General features: G+C 56.9%; 2 protein-coding genes across 2 annotated transcripts in view; one reads left to right on the forward strand and one right to left on the reverse strand.

Moving 5' to 3' along the window:
• SYT7 (synaptotagmin VII) overlaps positions 1 to 14,621 on the forward strand; it is a 38,868-nt gene extending 24,247 nt beyond the window's left edge. Inside the window, exons 4-8 of the mRNA XM_010854063.1 lie at positions 4,245 to 4,515; positions 7,455 to 7,624; positions 8,259 to 8,373; positions 8,885 to 9,084; positions 11,247 to 14,621. Coding sequence (XP_010852365.1) covers positions 4,245 to 4,515; positions 7,455 to 7,624; positions 8,259 to 8,373; positions 8,885 to 9,084; positions 11,247 to 11,351 — 861 coding nt within the window. The 3' untranslated portion in view covers positions 11,352 to 14,621. The remainder of the gene's footprint in view (positions 1 to 4,244; positions 4,516 to 7,454; positions 7,625 to 8,258; positions 8,374 to 8,884; positions 9,085 to 11,246) is intronic.
• Positions 14,622 to 17,720: 3,099 nt separating this feature from the next.
• On the reverse strand, positions 17,721 to 19,260 carry LRRC10B (leucine rich repeat containing 10B). Its single transcript, XM_010854041.1, is given in 2 exon segments — positions 17,721 to 19,101; positions 19,104 to 19,260. Coding segments are annotated over 2 exon segments (336 nt in total). The 5' UTR covers positions 19,225 to 19,260; the 3' UTR covers positions 17,721 to 18,886.
• Between the last annotated feature and the right edge of the window lie 6 nt (positions 19,261 to 19,266).

Below are 19,266 nucleotides of genomic sequence, written 5' to 3' on the forward strand. Positions count from 1 at the left end.
GTCAAGACAGACTAAGAATTCCCATCCTCCTCCCGTCTCTGGGTGGAGCCAGGGCCTTAGAAAATCTGATACATTGTCCTAGGAGGAAAGGCTTGTGGACCAAGGACTTGGAGCGGAAGGTGTCCCCTCTCTTGGAGGGACCGCCCACTGAGTGGAGGTGTCAGGTGGCACTCCGGGACCCCGTTGCTGGGGGTCAGCTGAGGCCCAAAGAGAACAAGAGAGCAGAACCCCTCTGGTCCTAGTCCTTCTGAGTGGACCCCACCCTCCTGGGATCCCGGCCCTGTGGATCTGGGGTGTTCTCTCTAGGGGAGAGGTTGTGGCGTCACATGGCACCCCCTGGTGGCAGCAGTGAGTCACAGCCATTTGCCCCACCTGCACTTTCCAAAGGGCTCCTTGGAGGGCCCAAGGCCCCAGGGCGAGCCCCCTGTGATTGGGCAGCCGCAGAGGTCAGGCCAGAGTCAGTCAAAGGCTTGGCAGCCCAGAAGTCCCAGGAAGGCTTGGCGAGGACCTACCTGAGGGTGGGAACCCAGTGCCTGCTAGATTCCTAGTGGAGACAAATCATTTCCCATCCCTGGACCTGGGTGCCCCACCCTCCTCCCCTTACTCCTCCCTGTCTTCTCCATCCCTCCTGTAGAGAAGGAAAGGGGCTTGGTGGGCTCCCGGGCCCTTGCTAGACCTGACATCATTCAATTCAGTGTTCCCTTGCCCACCATTCTGACACCACACCCCCCACCTTCCCAGAGGCCCCACCCTCCTGCCATTTAGGGTTCTGGCTGGCTCAAACCATCCATCCACACTCCCCTTTTCTAGATTGTGATAGGCACACACATCACTGGGAGATCTCATTAAAATGCAGATTCCCAGTCAGCAGGCCTGCCACGGGCCCAAGTCTGCATTTCTCTGGAATATAGACTAGGGTATCAGATTTTTCCACATTCCAGATCTGGGCTTCCTTCGGCCTCTCCCCTCTCCCCTTCTTCCTGCCTGCCCTGAGCCCTGCCTGCCTGGTCCTCCACCACCTTCCTGCCTGTCTTCCCCCACCCATGTAAATCAGCCCGGCCTTCCTCTCCTCTGGACGGGCCTTCGGCACAGTCCATCCCGCCTCCCTGCACAGCCTCTTAATTGGTTCCAGCTTCCCGGTAGCCAGGTTCCCAGAAGGGACAGCCCTTTCCCAGCCAGCTCGCCTGCCCCTTGCTGCCTCCAGGGAGGGGCCGGCAGCCTCAGGCAGAAGGGAGTGCAGGCCCCAGAGCCCTCTCACGTGCTCAGCGGATGCTCAGAGGTGGGCAGGCAGGGTCTAATTGCCTAGCCTTAGGCCACAGCTGGGTCACTGGCATTAACAGTGATGATGAAGATGAATAGGGCAGAAGGAAACCAGGCCCCAGGCTGATCTCCAGGTCCCAGACTGTCCGAAGCTCAGGGGTCAGGAAACAAGTCAGGCACCCAATATAGCCTTTCAGACCAAGGGACTGAGGGGAGGGGGTCAGAGAGGAGGCCTAGCCATACCCGCATCTGGGTTGCTCCTGCCTGCTTACCAGAGCTGGGGCTGAAGTAGCACCTCCTCCAGCCCTTGGTGGGGAGGGCGGGGGTGGCGTGGCGTGGCTAGCTTGGTTGCCATGGATACAGATCCAGGAGCTGCCCCAGCTGGTTAATTAGGGCTCAGGGCTGTGGTTTGGGAAGACTGGGAGTGGACACAGAGCCACTGCCCACTTCTGAGGTGAAGTCCACTGGCCCAGGTTAAGACTCTCAGCACCAGACCACCCTGTTTGCGAACCAAGATCCAAATAACCAGACCAGGAGGGGCTGGGGCCACCTGTGCTCCGGTCACCAGGGTCTCCACCCCAGTTTTAGAAGGCATGGGGTGGGGCAAGTGGTCCTGGAAGGGACTGCATGCCCCAGGCTCTCAGTTCGTGGCCAGCAGTGGCAGGCGCCAGGCTGCAGAACAGGACCACAGAAGGGTCCCTTTAACCTTCCCTGAAACCCCATTACATAGGTCTGTCTCATGGTCTCACTCTATAGATGCAAAAACTGAGGTTCAGAGGGAGTGGGGCCAGTAGGAGGAGAAGGAAGGAGCTCCCGGGGAAAACTGGACCTGAGCTGGAAAGCCAGATTCTCAGTGGGCCTGAATGGAGTTTGCACAGGACTGCCTGGATCCGGCCAAGGGGTGGGGCTAGGGGGACCCACTTCTGCTGTGAGAAGAATAGGGAAGGCAGCTCCGCCCTGCTCCCACCTCCAGGCAGGACCAGGGGTGTGGCTGGTGAAGCCCCAGACACTGGACCTGAGTGCAAGAGTGAGGGCAGATGGAAGGGCATTCATGATGGCCGGGCGCTGACCTGCATTTGAATTCTAGCCCATCACTTAGTCACAGGCTGTTTGAGGCAATAATCTCTGTGCCCCAAACCAGACTACAGCCCAGTAGTGTCTGCTTCATCAGGAAGTTGGAGGGAGTAGCTGAGGGCAAAGCGAACAGGGCAGAGCCGGGCCCAGGGTGGTTACTATTGGTGTGATCTGGGTGCCTCTCACCTGAGGCAGGGGAGTCCACACACTGGCTTGAGGGGGACGGTGGGAGAGTCTCAAAATCACCCTGGGATGTGGGCCTGCTTTGGTGGCAAGAGCGGACTTTCAAGTCAGAGAGAGTCCATACTGCTGTGCAATCTTGGACTTGTGACTTAACCTCTCTGAACCAGTCTCCTCAGCTAAAGAGTGGTCATAACTGCCTCTCCCAGCTGTTGTCAGGATTCAGCAAGAAGGTGATGTAAGAGACTTCTGCCGTGCTTGGTGCACATCATACATATTTGTGTCATCTGTATTTCTTAGTAGTTCAGAGCCTAGGGCCGCCTCTCCAGGAGGAAGGAGGGGGCACAGAAAAGTCTCCTGCAGGGGAAGGGGCGAAATGAAACCGGTTCCAGCAGTTTTGTCTTAAATGTGGTACCCTGGGCCCCACCCTGGCTCTTAATCCCCTCAGGAGCTTTTAGAGAGAGGAATTGTTGTTGTTCAGTTGATGAGTCGTGTCCAATTCTTTTGCAACCCCATGGACTGTAGCCCACCAGGCTCCTCTGCCCATGGCATGCTCCAGGCAAGAACACTAGAGTGGGTTGCCATTTCCTTCTGCAGGGGATCTTCCCGAGCCAGGGATTGAACCCGGGTCTCCTGCACTGCCCAGCAGATTCTTTACCACTGAGCCACCTGGGAAGCCCAGAGTACAGAATGCCTGGACCATGTGGATCCCTGGGTCAGAGGCGGAATTGAGGATAGGACCCGGGGAAGGATGCAGGTGGCTGGGGAAGGACAGGATTCTAAAACCTAACCACGCGTCCCCAGTGAGCAACCACAGCTGGGAACACTTGGCTGAGAGACCCGCCCCCAGCTACTTCCCATTTTTTCGACTTCCTCCGGGGAATGGGACACCCATGCCACCCCCCATGTCTGTTGGTTGCTGGGTTGGCCCAACCAAGTGCCACCCGCCCCGGGGATGAGGACTGAATGCAGGTGCGGCCGCCTCTGCAGCCATCCGGCCTGCAGTTCTGTCATCCGAGGCTCCTAGGAAAAAGCTCTGCTGCCCAGGCCCACCCCAGCCCCTCAAGAAGGAGGCTCCCCAGGGATGCGGCCTGGGAATCTGCACTTTGCATGTCCCTGCTTTACACAAATAGACGTTGCTTCTGAAAATTCACCTCTCTCATTTTGGAAATCTCTTTATCCTCAGAACCCCAGAGAGTCACTTTCTAAAGAAATGCCGTGGTAAACTCTTTTGAGATGAGAACAATCTCCCTCATCTGTTTTGTAGCCCAGGTTTTTGTGTTGGTGTATTTCACAGGAGGCCCTCCTGTAGGGCTGATGGAAGGGTGGGAAGGAGGAGGAGGGAGCTGGGGTCCCGGGGCGCACCAGGGGAGGTAAAGCAGCCTGTGGTGAAGCTGGGGGTGGGGGCAGACCCAGGGCTGTGAGAAGAGGCTGGGGAGTGGGGTGCACACGGCTCTGGGGTTCAGGGGTTGTCCTGGCTCTGCCCCCTCTCCCTGTGTGATCCTGGTCAAGGCACTTGGCTTCCGCCTCGGCATCCTCACCACCAAGATGTGAACAGGAGAGGTGCCCCACCAACCCCACATGGTGACGGGGCAGGGATGGAGGCAGCTCTCCGTAGCTGGACCGGCCTTGGGCACAGGCAGGGGGCCTCCCAACCCCGCTGGACTGTGGAGGGGGCTTCGGGGAAGCAGTATTCTCCCCAACGCTGCCTGCCTCTCCCCTGCCCCCAGCTCTCCCCAGGCTCCGAGGAGGACGAGGCCCACGAGGGCTGTAGCCGAGAGAACCTGGGCCGGATCCAGTTCAGCGTCGGCTACAACTTCCAAGAGTCCACGCTCACCGTGAAGATCATGAAGGCCCAGGAGCTGCCGGCCAAGGACTTCAGCGGCACCAGCGACCCCTTCGTCAAGATCTACCTGCTGCCAGACAAGAAGCACAAGCTGGAGACCAAGGTGAAGCGGAAGAACCTGAACCCCCACTGGAACGAGACCTTCCTCTTTGAAGGTGAGGCTGTGCCGCCCCTGCCCCCAGAGTCCCCTCTTCCCCTAGGCTGTCCCCCGTACCGCCCAGCCACACACACACACACACAGATGACCACATGCACAAACACACTTGTACAGATACACACACGCACAGGCCCAGGAACTCGGCCCAGTCACCCCGATGCATTTCATGTCTGGCTGGGATGAGATTACAGGGCTGAGTGAAGCCAGCATCACAGCCAGAGGGCAAGGAGGAAAGCTGGGCCACTGCCCGGACGCAGGACCCATCCTCAGCATGCAGGGAGGAGGGGAGGCAACCACAGGATCCAGAGGAGGAACACCTGCAGTGACCATAGCATAGAGGGTAAGAGCCCAGGCTGTGGCCCAGGCTGCCTGAGTTCAAATCTCAGCTCTGCTGCTTACTAGCTGTGTGGTCTGGGGCAAGTTCCTGAACCTCTCCGTGCCATGGTTTCCCCATCTGTAAAATTAAGATAATAGTGAGGGTTAAACAAATCAGCGAATTGTAAAAGCACTCACAACACCCAGAAAGCACTTTATATCAGTTTGTTAAACACCTTCTGGCAGGGTGACAGCCAGCGCACCCACTAAATAATTCCTTAAGGGTGAGCCAGTGGATATTTGTTTGTTTCTCCCCTCCTCAGTTCTGCATGGGGTCCTCAGCTCTGCATGAGGGCCGGTTTAGAGATGGCATAACCAGTGAGAGGCTCAGCTGTCTGCTGGTGTAGGTGGCCAACTGGTCGGGTGAAGTTTAAGGGCAGAGCCTCAATCCACTGATCCCTTCTGCAAACATTTACCCAGCATCAACTATGGGCTGGGCACTGTCCTGGGTACTGAGGGTATAGAAAAGAATGAGGCACCATTGTGACCCTTAAGGCATTCTTTGGAAAACACAGATGTGTAGATAGGTAAACCATGCATTTCATGGCAGATGTGCAAGAGTCCAATATAAACTCCTGTTGGTGACACTGAAAACCATTTCCCAGAAGCAGGATCATTCATGGTGGGTTTTGATGGGTGAATAGGAGTTTGCCAGATAGGTGTTGAAGAGAGCTGACTCAAGTTCAGGGACTTCTTGGAGCCTTCAACCTTTCCAGAACACCTGTCCGCGTGCATTTCACCTAAACAGATGCCAAAGATCACCTAGGGAATTCCCTGGAAGTCCAGTGGTTAGGACTCCATGCTTTCACTGGCAAGGACCTGGGTTCAATTCCTGGTTAGGGAACTAAGATCCCATAAACCTCATGGTGAGGCAAAAACAAAGTCACTTGAACAGGTGCCTGGGGTACTCCAAAGTGAGCAAGACATAGCCCATAGCACCCCCCCCCCGATATGGGCCCCCTCTCAAGAATTCAGAAGCTGGGGGCTCAAGGGACAAAAAATTTCCTCTTCGAGTGCAGCTGCTCCTATCAGAGGCAACTCCGTGCTGCTGGCATCTCTGGTAGAAGGCACCAGAATCCTGCAGAACTCTTCCTCTCCCTTCATCTTCTCTACCAGCTGAACTAGGATCTTAAGTATTCTCTCTCCTCCCTGCTCACACCTTGGTTCAGGATCGCATCACCTGAGGCCTCCAGGCTGGCCCGCACCCCCTGCCCTCCCAGGTCAGCTCTTCCTCCTACTAAGCCTCCCAAAGCCCAGTGAGTGACTCAGGCTTCAGACCTTCCTCTGGCTCCCCAGTATCTTCCATCCTGTCCCAGCGCCTTCCCCTGGCTCTCCGATCTGGCCTGAGGTCCTGTTCCAGCCCAGAACACTCCAGCTGTTCCATCAGGCCCTTTCACGGACATTTGTTCAATGATTGATTCACTTAACAAATATTTAATCGAGTGCCTACTACGTGCCAGAAATGGTGTTAGACGCTGGGATCTGGTGGTGGCTGAGGACAGAGATGCCTTCCTGGAAATTCTAGCCTTCTGGGAAAGCCAGACTCAAGGAAACATAAATCTCTAGTGCAGCCTGTGATAAGTGCTGCGAAAGGAATGGGCTAGTGTATAAAACAGGGGATCTGAGCCCCTCTGGGACGTCGGGAAAGAAAGCTGAGACCTGACGGGAGAGGATAAGCTGAGACACGGCGTGGTGGGGCCAAGGCAAGAAAAGCCAGGGTGGCTGGAGCCCAGTCATTGAGTGAAGAGCGGTCACGAGGTGAGCAGGGACAGGACAGCGGGCCAAATTAAAGCCGAGGCAGGGCACCCGGCTTTTATCCTAAGTGCACTGGGAGCCATTGAAAGGCTTTAAGCTGGAGAGTATCATGATGTGATTTCTATTTTTAAAAGCTCACTCTGGCTGCTGTGTTGAGAATGGGCTCTAGGAGAAAGCTCATGAGCAGGGAGGGCTATTTGGAGACTCTTGTGAGTGTCTGGGCAAGAGGTGCCAGTGGCTCGGATGGCGAGGTGGCAGTGGAGATGGGGGTGGCTGCTGGTTTGTTGAGGAAGGACGGACGGACAGGCTGAAGCATTCGCGGGAGGCTAGGGCGAAAGTGGGGAACCTAAGACAGGAGTCTAGTGCTGTTTCTCCACCTTTGCCGTTTCCCCTGTCCTGTGTCCTCCTGGGCCTTGCTTTCTAGCAGCCGTGGCCATCTCAGGCAGGGCCACGTGCCCAGACTTGTCTCAGGATAATTGGCAGCGGCAGGGCCGCCCAGAGGGCAAGGGGGGTCACTGCCCAGCCGCCAGGACAGACTCGTGATGAACAAGTGAATGAATCGTCTGCTCTTGATTAGCTGTGGGACTTTGGGCCCATAATTTAAGCCATCTGAGCCTCAGTCTCCTCCTCTGTAAAATGGACACGATGCCGTCCACCTCGCAGAACTGTCGAGGGAGACAAATGAGACGGTCCTTGCTGACACTTCAGGGAGGTCTGAGTGCACACGTTCCTGCCCGGGAACGCTGCCCTGCCGGGCTCCGTGTGACCGCTCTGTCCTGCTCTTTACCTGCACTGTCTGCCCCCCAGGTTTCCCCTACGAGAAAGTGGTGCAGAGGGTCCTCTACCTCCAGGTCCTGGACTATGACCGCTTCAGCCGCAACGACCCCATCGGGGAGGTGTCCATCCCCCTCAACAAGGTGGACCTGACCCAGATGCAGACCTTCTGGAAGGATCTGAAGCCATGCAGCGATGGGAGTGTAAGGCCCTACCTGCAGGTCCCCGGCTGGGCAGCTAACAGACCAGGTCCTGGTTGTTGTTCAGTCGCTAAGTCGTGTCTGACTCTTTGTAACCCCGTGGCCTGCAGCCCGCCAGTCTTCCCTGTCCTTCACTATCTCCCAGAGTTTGCTCAAACTCATCTCATTGAGTCTGTGATGCTTTGCGACCCCATGGACTGTAGCCCACCAGGCTGTCCATGGAATTCCCCAGCCAAGAATACTGGAGTGGGTTGCCATTCCCTTCTCCGGGGGATCTTCCCCACCCAGGGATTGAACCTACACCTCCTGCATTGCAGGGGGATTCTTTACCATCTGAGCCACCAGGGAAGTCCAGATGGGGTCCTAGTCCCTCCTCAATAGCAGGGAATCAGGAGGGGCAGGGTGGGTAGGCGGGACCTGGCAGACCCGAGTTCCCACCACCCGGCTGGAGGCCACTGCCAATGCTCAGCACCTGGGGAGGCTGGGCGGTGATAGAGAGCCTGGGGAGCAGGGCCCAGACCTTCCAGGTGAAGGGAAACCAGCTGTGCAGCTGTGACAGGCAGAGGGGGTGGGTAAGCACCCAGGTGCAAGGGGAGGGGTCCCCTGGTCCCCACGGCCCTCTTGTTCTCCCTCTCAGGGGAGCCGAGGTGAGCTGCTCCTGTCTCTCTGCTACAACCCCTCTGCCAACTCCATCATCGTGAACATCATCAAAGCCCGGAACCTCAAAGCCATGGACATCGGGGGCACGTCAGGTGCTGGCACCTCTCACGGCCGGGGGCGGATGGGCCAGGGAGCTTCAGGTGCACAGGAGTCATGCTGGATGTGAACAGCAGGGTCCTGGCTGTAGGCTTCACCCCCGACCCCCAGACCCCACCTCCAGTCCCCACGCCTTTACCCTACAGCCCTGGTGGCGGCCTTTGGAATACCCTAAGGTTCAGCATCATCTTGAACTCTGCCCTGCTCAGGATCAGGAAGAAAGTGAACACGATGGTGGGGGGGGCCTTGGGTTCTAGCCCCAGCTCCGACACGTCTTATCTGTGACCTCGAGTGAGACCTGAGCCTCTCAGTCTTCCCGTTTGTGTTCCCAGAAGAGCACTAGGCAATGGCTACAGTCCCTGGCAGCTCCTCCATCTGCTGATGCCCCAGGTCCCCCTGCCCTCCTTCTTCCTTGGGCTTTCCTCACCCCGCAGGGAAAGCGCACAGCCCTTCCTGCCCCAGCTTCCCCTCTCTGCTCCTCTGACCCTTCCCCCTGGTGTCCCCCAGACCCCTACGTGAAGGTGTGGCTGATGTACAAGGATAAGCGGGTGGAGAAGAAGAAGACAGTGACGATGAAGAGGAACCTTAACCCCATCTTCAATGAGTCCTTTGCCTTCGACATCCCTACAGAGAAGCTGAGGGAGACGACCATCATCATCACTGTCATGGACAAAGACAAGCTCAGCCGCAACGACGTCATTGGCAAGGTAGGGGGGGGTGGGGCAGCGCCTGGCAAGGATGTGTCCTTAAAAGGAGCTGCCGGGGTAGTGAGTGAGTGCAGGGCTGGACAGCAGGAGGGAGAGGGGGTCAGTCTGTCTGTTTCATCTGAAAAGGAGAGGATTGGTCGAGATTTGCCCCTCAGTGTCCTCCCATGGGTCCATTAGTTCAGAACAGACCACTGGAAGAGCAGGGAAAGAAGGAAATGATAGGGAAAAGTGTCCTGGGCCCCAAAGGGGGTTTTCTGGGCAGGACCCTCTGACAGGGTAAATCAGTGTCACCCTGGGTTCTGCCTGCAGAGGGTAAGCAGCCTGGGGCCTGTGTTGAGAGCTGTAGTCAGGCTCTGAAGACTCTGCTCTTCAACAGCTGTAGGACCTTGCCTCTCTGAGCCTCAGTGTTCTCATTTGCAAAATGGAGCTATAATACCAACTCTACAGCACTTAGCAGGGTGTTGTAAGAACTGCCTGAGGCATGTGGACATTCTCCTTGCAGAAACTGACCTCTCTTCGTCATATATTAAGCGAAAGTCCATGCCTGGCCTTGAGTTTTTCCAGGATGCAATTCTGTACCATAAAGCCATCTCTTTTCTACTTTGAAATGTCTATTCCTTTGTTTGGCTATGGCTTAGCGTGGAGAATGTGGGCTTGAGAGTCACCCTGCCTGGATCCAGGGCCCAGTGCTGCCTCTTAACAGTCATAATGTTTATGAGCCTCGTTCTTCCTCTTGAAATGAGAGTAAACAAACCTAGCCTCACAGGGTGCTGGGAGGATTAAATAACACAGGCAAGATGCTTAACACAGCATATGGAACATGTATGTTAGCTACGATCGTAATGGCTATTACTGAGAAGTTCCTAGTAAGGGCACGGGCGTCCAATCGGGAATGGAGGTTTGACCAGGAACAGTGCAGGAAGTCAGTTGATCAGGGAGGTACAGGGGAAGGGAAGATGCTCACTCACAGGAGCAAGTGAGGGGAGAACATGCGTCACCCAGGGGATGGCCCGGTATGAGGGAAATGGGAAGTGGCCTGGGCACCCACAGGGAAGAGGGCCAAGGTGGAGGCACCCCTCAGACAGATGGGAATGGAGAACCTAGCTATTGGGGGTGGGAGGGAAGCAGCTGGCCCCAAAGAGGAGACCTGGCCCTGCCTGCCACCCAGCAAGGCCCAGGGAGTATGTATGACTTGCTGACCTGTGGTCACAGGTAGGATGGGTCCCCAGGACAGCATCACCCACATCCCACTGGGACCATGAGTGTTGAGCCCTTCCTTGACCAGCTTAGTCTTTCTCAGGCTTAGTCTTTCAGAGTTGAGTGAGCCCTACCTTCTGCTGGCTGAACCGAGGTGAAGGTGGATTTGTTCTCCCTTTGGCCCAGGTAGCTTAGGGAGCCCTATGCTCTGAGCTAACCACCAGTCACAAGGCTGAGGTTAGCCAGGGGATCACGTACACAGCCTCCCCTGCCCCGGGGCTATGAAGCTTCTCACGTGAAAGCAGGTAGAATTAGGTTGATAGTATAAAGTCCACGGGGTCTCCAAGACTCGGGCACGACTGAGCAACTGAACAACAACAAACGAAGCCCCAAAGGTCCAGATTTAAATCCCTCTGCACCACTCATAAATCCTGTGACTATGGGTACAGGATACCTCTCTGTACCTTACCTCTCTGTACCTTAGTTTCTCCATCTATAAAATGGGGATAACATACCTGCCTCACCGGTAAGGATTTGATGATCTAGGTATGCAAAGTCCCTAGCTCCGTGCCTGATAGGTAGTAAGTGCCTATGAAGTGTGGGAGTGTTTGTCAGTAAGGAGAGATAGACAGTGCCCAGCAGGTAGGGGAGGGAAGGGCGTGGGAGAATCCTGCCTCCATCCCCATCCATCTCCCACCACAAAACTGGCTGGGAGTTTAATTCAAAAGGGCCAGGCATGCCCAGGCTCCCGAGAGAAAGCACAAGGAAGATAGGTCAGGCTGGTGGGGGGGTTGCTGGGGATAGGAGGAGCTTCTGTAGGGTAGGTTGTCACTGCAGGCAGAGACCCCATTGGTCCCCATGATCACAAGCTAGGGTGCCACCGTGGACAGAGTGTCACCACCAGTGGGGGAAGGGACAGTGCCTCAGAGGGTGCCACTAATGCCTCCTCTTCCCTCTCTCCCCAGATCTACCTGTCCTGGAAGAGCGGGCCCGGGGAGGTGAAGCACTGGAAGGACATGATTGCCCGGCCCCGGCAGCCTGTGGCCCAGTGGCACCAGCTGAAGGCCTGAATGGGGCCAAGGGAGCCCCAGGGGGCCGAGAGCCGGGTCCCCATCAAGCCCTCGCCACTTTATGCACAAAGGCCCGGCCTGGCCCCCCCGGCCATGGGTGAGGGAAGGATCCTGAGGGCTCGGCCAGGGAGAGGTCCCAGGAACCAGTCGGGCCCTGCTTCTAGGAAGCACCAGCCCCATTCCCCACCGGTCCAGCTCTGGGGGAGGGGCTCTGGGAGCCATTTGCCTGCTTTGCCCCTTTCCTTCCTGACTTGCTGATACTCAAGAAGCGGGGAGGTGAGCTTGAGAGCCAGAGGGCAGATCCCTCCAGAGGCCCGCCAGGTGGGCACGGTCCCCCCGTTTTCTTTAAGGCAGAGCCTAGGAGTGGAGGAAGGCCGCCCCCTCCCCCGCCCCCAACGTGGGCCCAGGAGAGGGGATGTCGGAGGCGTTTGGCCCCGGCCTGGCCTGACCAAGAGAGAGGGAGGCCTGTTCCAGGGCAGTTTCAGGAGCCGGCTGGGCCCTGAATGCCAAGGATAGTATATAGCCTGCTCCGGGGGTCCTGGAGCCGCAGCCCTGTGTACTTGTGTTGTGTCCACCGTGTGTGTGTAATGTGTGTGTGTGCGTGCACGTTTGGGGGTAGCAGCACGCACTCCCTGTGTCCCTGGGGCCCATGTACTGAAGGCGATGCAGAAAGGACTGGGTGGGCTAGAGGCTTGAGAAGTCAAGGCACAGAGCTAGGGGGTGGGAGAGGAGAGGCAGGTGAGGGGGTGAGGTGAGGCAGGGATGGAGGAAGAGGTGGCTGGGGAAAAGGGGCAGAGAGGAGCTGGGCTGAGACCTGGGCTCTGTCCTTCTCCTCCCGCCTCCCAGAGCTCTCCACTGCTCCCTCCCCAAAAATGTCATCTCTTGAGCATCGGCTCATGCCTTTTAGGCACCACTGTGTATATCACATTCCACCTCTGCTCCTTTCTGTCTCAGGGGTCCCAAGCCCCCAAGAGCTCTCTTCCCCAACATCCTCAATCCAAAGACACCCTCCCCGTTCCCAGGTGTCACCTCCCAGCCACACTGGTAGCACTCACCACGCCTTCCAGCTTCCTTCCCCTTCCTCCTCTCTGTCTGCCGACCTCCCTCCCAAATTCTCCCTCTCCTCCATCCCACCCCGTCTCGGAGACTTGCCCTTTCATTCCATCGTGGTCTCTGTCCTTGCATCACTTGAGCAGCTCACGTTTCCCACCGCCCCTGGTCCCCTGGTTCAGGCGGAGGAAGCAGAGAGCATTCCCGGATCCTGTGAGCTTTGAGGTTGCCCTCCTCCCCCACAAAGAAACTGTGGTTTCCCTGCCTCCGCGGCTGCAGAGACCAAAACTAGCAGCTCCACGGAGAGGGAAGATTTCAAGATGATCCCTGCTTAAGCCCCCTCACCCCACGTGGGTACCGATGTTGATACAAGACAGCTGGCAAACGCCTTCGAATCCCGGGGTCCGCGCGCTTGCGCCTGACATTCCCGGCAGATGCCGCCAGGTGGCGCCAGCACACCACAATCTGTGGACGAGGCTTGAGACCACGGCTCTACCCCCAAATGGGTCTGACGCCCCAGGAAAGGAGACCCTGGAAAAGGTCCCCCACTTTGCACGGCAAAAGCATGGGCAGTTGGGAACCATGTTCCTTAAGTAGACTTCCCTTTGAGCTGAGCGTTCTGCTCACATTTTTGCCCATATCAAAAGTTTCTTACATAGACTCTCATGCCTTCACCCTTACCCCTGACCCCAAGGATCTGGAGGAATATCATACAAAGTAAGTGAATCATTTTGTAGAGTGAAGAGTGCTAACGTAAAGCAAGTAGTCACCCACATTCCTTGTAAATCCCAAATTTTCTATATGGTAGCTTTGCTTAAAATGGGGGTCTGCCCTCATGGCACGGCCCTTATCGGGCAGGCTGGGGAACCAACCCCCAGCGGGGAGGGAGGACAGCGGCTCCGGAGACAGTGGAAGCGAAGAAAGGTTGCTGTTGGAAGCTCTGAGAAGCGGAGGGGCTCTGCCAGCCTCCATCCCGCCCTCAAATCCTGTGCCCCTCCACCCCGAGGCCGGTGGGAGAGCAAGCCCCGCCCCGGGTCCCCTTGCCTGCTACAGAGCTCTCGGGAATTGGACCAACTAGCACTGAGTGGGCGGGGCAACTGCATCCCCGTTTTCCGAGCCCCGCCCACGAAGCTCTTAGCCAATCACATGCAGAGAGCCTCACAGGGTCTTGCCTATTCCAAACCTGACCGCACCCAGGCGCAGCGATGAACCCTGCCTGGGGTTCTCCAACCCTCGACGTGCAGCCTAAGCTCTGGGACGCGGGGGTGGGGTGGCAAGCGGCGGGCCAAGGGCAAAGTGGGCTAGCAAGGTAAGAGGCGGGTGGTATGGGTGAGGGCGGAGGGAGGTCTAAGGCTTTAGGGAACAGAGAAAGGGGGAACTTGAGGATGGAGGAAGGGCACTGCCCTGTCGCCATCCCAGGACCTTGGAAAGATCACCCACACTCCCAGGGCCTCAGTTTCCCCATCTGTAAAATGATGGTAATAATACTTCACCTACCTCATGGGGGAGGTTGTAAGGCCGCCGTCACCTGACCTGGGGGTGGAGGCAGGAGGATTCTGAAGGTGCTACCCGCGAGCAAAGTATTATTACCGCAGCCTGAAGGCAAGGCCCGCCTGCCCCTCCCCCCACAGAGCCTCCGGGGATAGCTGAGGCCGGCCTGGGCCCACCTATCTCTTCTCCACTGTGTTCCTGCACTCTTCTTGAGCGTCATCCACCATCTTTGTGGGCACCCTAGAGTTAGTTGTTAACTTGTTCAGGTATCCTTTCTTGTGACCATCACCCCACATAACTGCTGTATAAATTCCACCTGCCCCAGGACCCCGCACCTGCCCACTGGCGCTAGACGCCAGGGAAGGGACAAGGAAAACAGCCACACAAAAAGCCAAGGGGAGTCCCCAGAGTCCCCAGTCCTGCTGGGGCCCCAGGGGTGGGGATTGGTGGTTTCTGTTTGTATTGTGTTTGAGTCCTTGAGCGCAAGTGTTTTATTAAAAAAAAAAAAACTACGACAAAAACCCACCGTCACAAAAAAAAAAAAAATTGCAGCGAAGAGAAATGAAGAAAAACTGAAGAAAAAAAGAGGGAAAAAAAAATTTTTTTTTCCACCACATGCACCCTCTAAGCCAGCAAGATTTCCTCTTTGCAAAATCGTATTTTTGTGGGGATGGGCCCTGCTTTTTGTGGCAAGGCCCATTCTGATTAATAAAGGATCGTGAAAAAGTAGGGCCTTGGCTGTTTCCTCCGTGGGTCCTAGCCCTCCACTATCTCCCAGGGGAAGAGGAAGTGGGGGATGGGGATGGGTAGCCTGGGGCCAAGTCTCCCCTCACCTGTCACCTTTGGGATTCAGCTTCACTTGATGAGGCCCTTTTAGCCTATCTTCAGGTTGAGGATATGAACCCACCAGCTACCCAGAAAGCCAGGAAGCAGCCATACTCCCTGGATCATGCCTAAAGCAAGGCTTATTGGGAGTGGAGTCTCCTTAGGGCTTACAGGGTGCCCCCTCTAGTTCACCCAGCCCAACACACCCTCCCCACAGTTCCCAGGGGACCCTCACCACCCTCCAAGGCAGGTGAGACAAACCAAAGGGAGAGCCTTCACCTTCCCCACCACCAATGTGAACTCTGACAGGGCCACTGTGGTTTCAGGCCAGTGTGTCCTCTCTGTGTTCCCTGTGGAGTTCTGGGTCTGTTGGCTGGACCTGAGCCTTCTCTCCACCCTTTTTCTGGTTTCATCCGTTAGAATTAGAAAAGTCTCAACTCAAAAGCGTCCCAGGCCAGTCCCGGCCTGAGGACCTAGGAAGCTGGGCCCCAGTAGACACAGAGGCCCCGGGGCAAGCTGTTTCCTTCCTCAGTTCTCTCCATCCACAGAAGAGCAATAACCATCCTTGCCCTTTCTCCTTCCCTCCCGCACACAGCCCGGGGAAACGAGGCTTGGCAGCTCTCCCGGCTCTTTCAGAAGGGAAGTGCTGCAGCTGTATGGGTGCACAGGAAAGGAGAGCCCTCCACTGTCCTGTGGCCACCTGCTGGCCCCTGTCCACTCCTACTAGAGGGGCCACCTCGCCTCTTGCTCCCCCGCACCGGGGGCTGGCAGCTTTCTCCTCACTCTGCACTAAGTACTCCCACCTGAAGCTGCCCGCCCTCTCCCCTTCTGCCCCATACTGACAATATGGTTTAAATGTCTCTGGTTCAGAGGTTGGAGGGAGCCCTAGGGTCAGGTAAGTAAGCCTCACAAGCAGTTCTGGCCAGGACTTCTGCTCAATCTGGAAAATCTAGGCTAAAAAGCAGGACAGCTCGGCCTGGCAGAAGTGACAGCCCCTTGCCGTGGGCTCCAAGCCTCCCTCCTCCTGCACTTCTGTCTTCTCCTGCCTTCACTTCGTGGGGTTTCTCTTCATCCCTACCTGCAGAGACTCCCCTATCCTTCCCTGTGCCTGGGACCACTGCCCTCTGGTCTCTTTCTCCTGCCAGTCCCTCTTGGATTCCGCTGCTTTCTGGAAGGCCATCTCAGGCCACGTCCTGCTCTCCTCTCCCTCCCCCACAAAGACAACCAGAAGGACACGGCTTGAACATGCTGTATGCCCCAGCCCTTGGCTCCCCTGACCACCTGTCTCCCTTGAAGAAGCCCTGCTCCCTGTGTCTGAGTCTTGTGTGTATGTGTTGTGTCACCTTTAGCTTGTGAGCCCACCCTCGGGCAAGGACCCCTGTCTGAATACATGTTCTGCGTAGCACACTCGGGTGTGCTAATAAATGTCCATTCTGAGAACAAGAGTGCTCAGGTGTCTTAAGGAAGCTTTGGGGCAATGGCTAAGCAAGCCCATGTGATGGCACTGGAAGCAAGGGAGGTGCTTCTGGGCAGGGCCCCCAGTTTCTGAGCACCCTGTTCTCCTGCTTTCTGAAGCGGGAAGAGGGGGATGGTGGTAATGAATTCAGGAATGCTGCTCTGCCAGCTGGGAGGGCTGGCTGTTGGGAGGCTCCAGGAGGAAGAAAGGCTATGATTCCCACTGACTCCATACCCAGACCTGACCACCAGCCACAGGCAGGTAGCATCTCCGGTGGTTTGGATTGAGCACTGGGTTAGGAGGCCTAACATACACTTATGGGCAAGTCACTTACCTCCCCGGGCCTGTTCTTTGCCCTGTTGCTGCCTCTGCTCTCATCTCATCACCATCCCCACAGCCTGCCTCTGCCCTGCATCCCTGGCACAAACACTGAACTCTTCCAGGGCTTCCCTGCCCTGTTCCCCCACAATCCACCCACCCCTGACTGTCCCCCAAACAACATGGGGAACTGCTGACCTGGCCATTGTTACAAGTGCCCCTATAAAAATCATCTCCCTTTCTCCCTTCTCCTCCAAGGCCAAGTGTTAAGTCATGGGCAGCTGGGGGCTGGGGAGCAGGTGGGCCAGTGGGAAGGACCACCAGCCCTGATGGAGCCTCAACAGGGGGACCGTGGCACCTGAGGGTCTCTGGGAGGGACACAGTCAGCAGCCAAACCCCAGGCTCCTTTTCTTCCTTGAGAAGAAGGCAGCCTCTAGTCTTCCCCATTCTACAAGCACTTTGTGCATTTGGAGGCCTTCACTCTCCCAAGCTGACTCCTTCAGATCCATCCCTGGCCTCCTCCTGATCCGCAGGGCCAGCCCAGTGGCCAGCGAGCTGCTGGGCCAAGCCTGATCTTTGGGCCTTATATGACATTATCCTTGTTGCCATGGTGATGGTGGCCTGGCAGCATCTTCTCATGGGACATAGGCCTCCAGGCTTGAGGTTTTACAATTTTCTCTCTTTAAAAAAAAAAAATATTTAACTCTTTCCACCCTGCCCCCCCTTAACAATGAGGAGAGAAAGTAATGACTGAGCTTAAAATAAAAAAAAAAAAACACGATTAAGAGGAAGAAACAGAGAGAGGAAAATGGAGCCAGGGAGATGGAAGGAGGGAAGAATAGTCACAGATGGGGAGGAACAGGGTCAGTACCAGTGAAAGAATAGAGAAAGGTCAGCCCAGCCTGAGATTCAAAAATATATTAAGAGTCAGGATATCTGAGAAGGAAGCTGGAGAAGACCGGGAAAGGGAGGCTGGGGGTTGGGGGCAGTGGCCGGGTGGCAGAAAGATACAGCCAGACGGAAGAGCAGTCTTGAGCAGCCAAAGCCATTTGTGACTGAAGACAAGCTCTCCTGCCCCAGACAGGATACAACAGTTGGCTGCGGCCACTGTGACGCAGAGCTGGGGCACATGGACAAGGGGCAGTGCCAGGGGCAGCCCAGAGTCCCCACAGCAACGGGACCCAGTGCTCCCAGGGCTTATAAATAAACAGACATGTGGGAAACGCACATTCTTTCTCCAAGAAATATAATTTATGTTTACAGCCAGTTTTTTTTTTCTTTTTCTCTTCCTAAAGAAAACACCACCATGTGGGGCCCCCGCCCCAGACAGTGTCCCTGAGTGGCCCTGGCCCTGGGCCTTCCTCCCATTATTGCTTGGATGGGAAAGATCTGACCCTGGGAACTGCAGAGCAAAGCTTCATTCCTCACCCCCTGGAGGCTGTCCTGGTGACGGAGAGGAGGCACACAGGGCTCGTCCCCTGCCCCACGCCGTGCCAACCACCCTGACGCTGCCCATTTAAGGGAATGGAGAGTCCAGGCGGTGGCTACACAGGAGCAGCCGCCCAGAGCAGAGAGCCTCTCTCTTGGTGCAGGAGGCCCTGGAGGCACAGTGGCTGCTTTTCAAACCTGACAGCTGGAAGGCTCAGGCCGTGGAGAAGGGAGGGCCTGTTCTCTTTGCAGCAAGATTCCGCACACAAGCTGGGAGAAGAGAACAGAAGAAAAGGCAGGGGCAGAGACCTTGCCTTCTGGCTGACCCCCTATCCCCACCCCTTCCCCACAAAATTTAGGAGGCCTGGAGAGGGAGGTATGTACCATGAGCCCCGGTGGAGGGGCAAGGGCAGCTGTGGTGTTTGGTCCCCAATCCCCGGCTCCCACACCTGTCTGTCCAGGGCACAGGCTCCAGCTCCAAGCCCCCTGCCCCTGAGCCAGGCCTTCTTCTGTTCGCACTTCTGCCTCATGCAGGCATGTGGTCCACCCGAGAGGTAGTGGCTCCTGCGCCAGAAAGGGTGGACCTAGGAGATCCAAACTCCGGTTGGAGGTGGGGGCCTTGGGCATCCAGACTCAGCCGAGGAGATGATTCCGTGGTCAGTGGTGACCCTGGTTCCAGGAAGAAGCTGGTGCTTTTATTGTGTTGTCAGTGACTCTATCAGGGGCCAGAGGAGCTATAGGTGGAAAGAGCTGGGGCTTCTTGGCCTGACGACTGCCCAGGGACCAGCCGGGAGGCAGTCTTCTCATCACCCTGGAATGTCTGAAGATGGCTCCCAGGCCTGCCTGTCCCTGGCAGTGTGCCCAAACTGACCCCTCCTCTGCCCCCAAGTAGGGACCCACCGTTCCCACAACCTTCCCGGAGCCCCTCCCCCCAGACTAGCCAAAGCCCATCGTTCAGATCACAGGCTCAGGTGCCCAGTCCTGGAGCTGCTTCCAGGGCACGGAGGCTGTCGCCGGGGGCCCCCAGAGCCTGGGAGCTACCGCCCCCTATGAGCAGGTCTTCTTCCTCTTCATCATCAAAGACCCGCGCTGGGCGCCTGGGCGGCGGCCGGGGCGTGGGCTCGTCGCGCTCGGCCATGCGCTCGACGGCGCCCTCGCCCACAAGGAAGACTGTGTCGGCCACCGGGGGGGGCCAGTGACCGGGTTGTGGTCGTAGGAGAAGACGCGCAGGGCGCGCAGCGGGTGCAGGTCGGGGAAGCCGCCCAGGCGGTTGCGGTCTAGGTCGAGGATGTGCAGGCGGCCCATGCGCAGCAACGCGGGCGGGAATTCCTCGAAGCGGTTGCCGTA

This window comes from Bison bison, unplaced genomic scaffold (assembly GCF_000754665.1).
Source record: "Bison bison bison isolate TAMUID 2011002044 unplaced genomic scaffold, Bison_UMD1.0 scf7180017864334, whole genome shotgun sequence".
In the NCBI taxonomy this organism is placed as follows: Eukaryota; Metazoa; Chordata; class Mammalia; order Artiodactyla; family Bovidae; genus Bison; species Bison bison.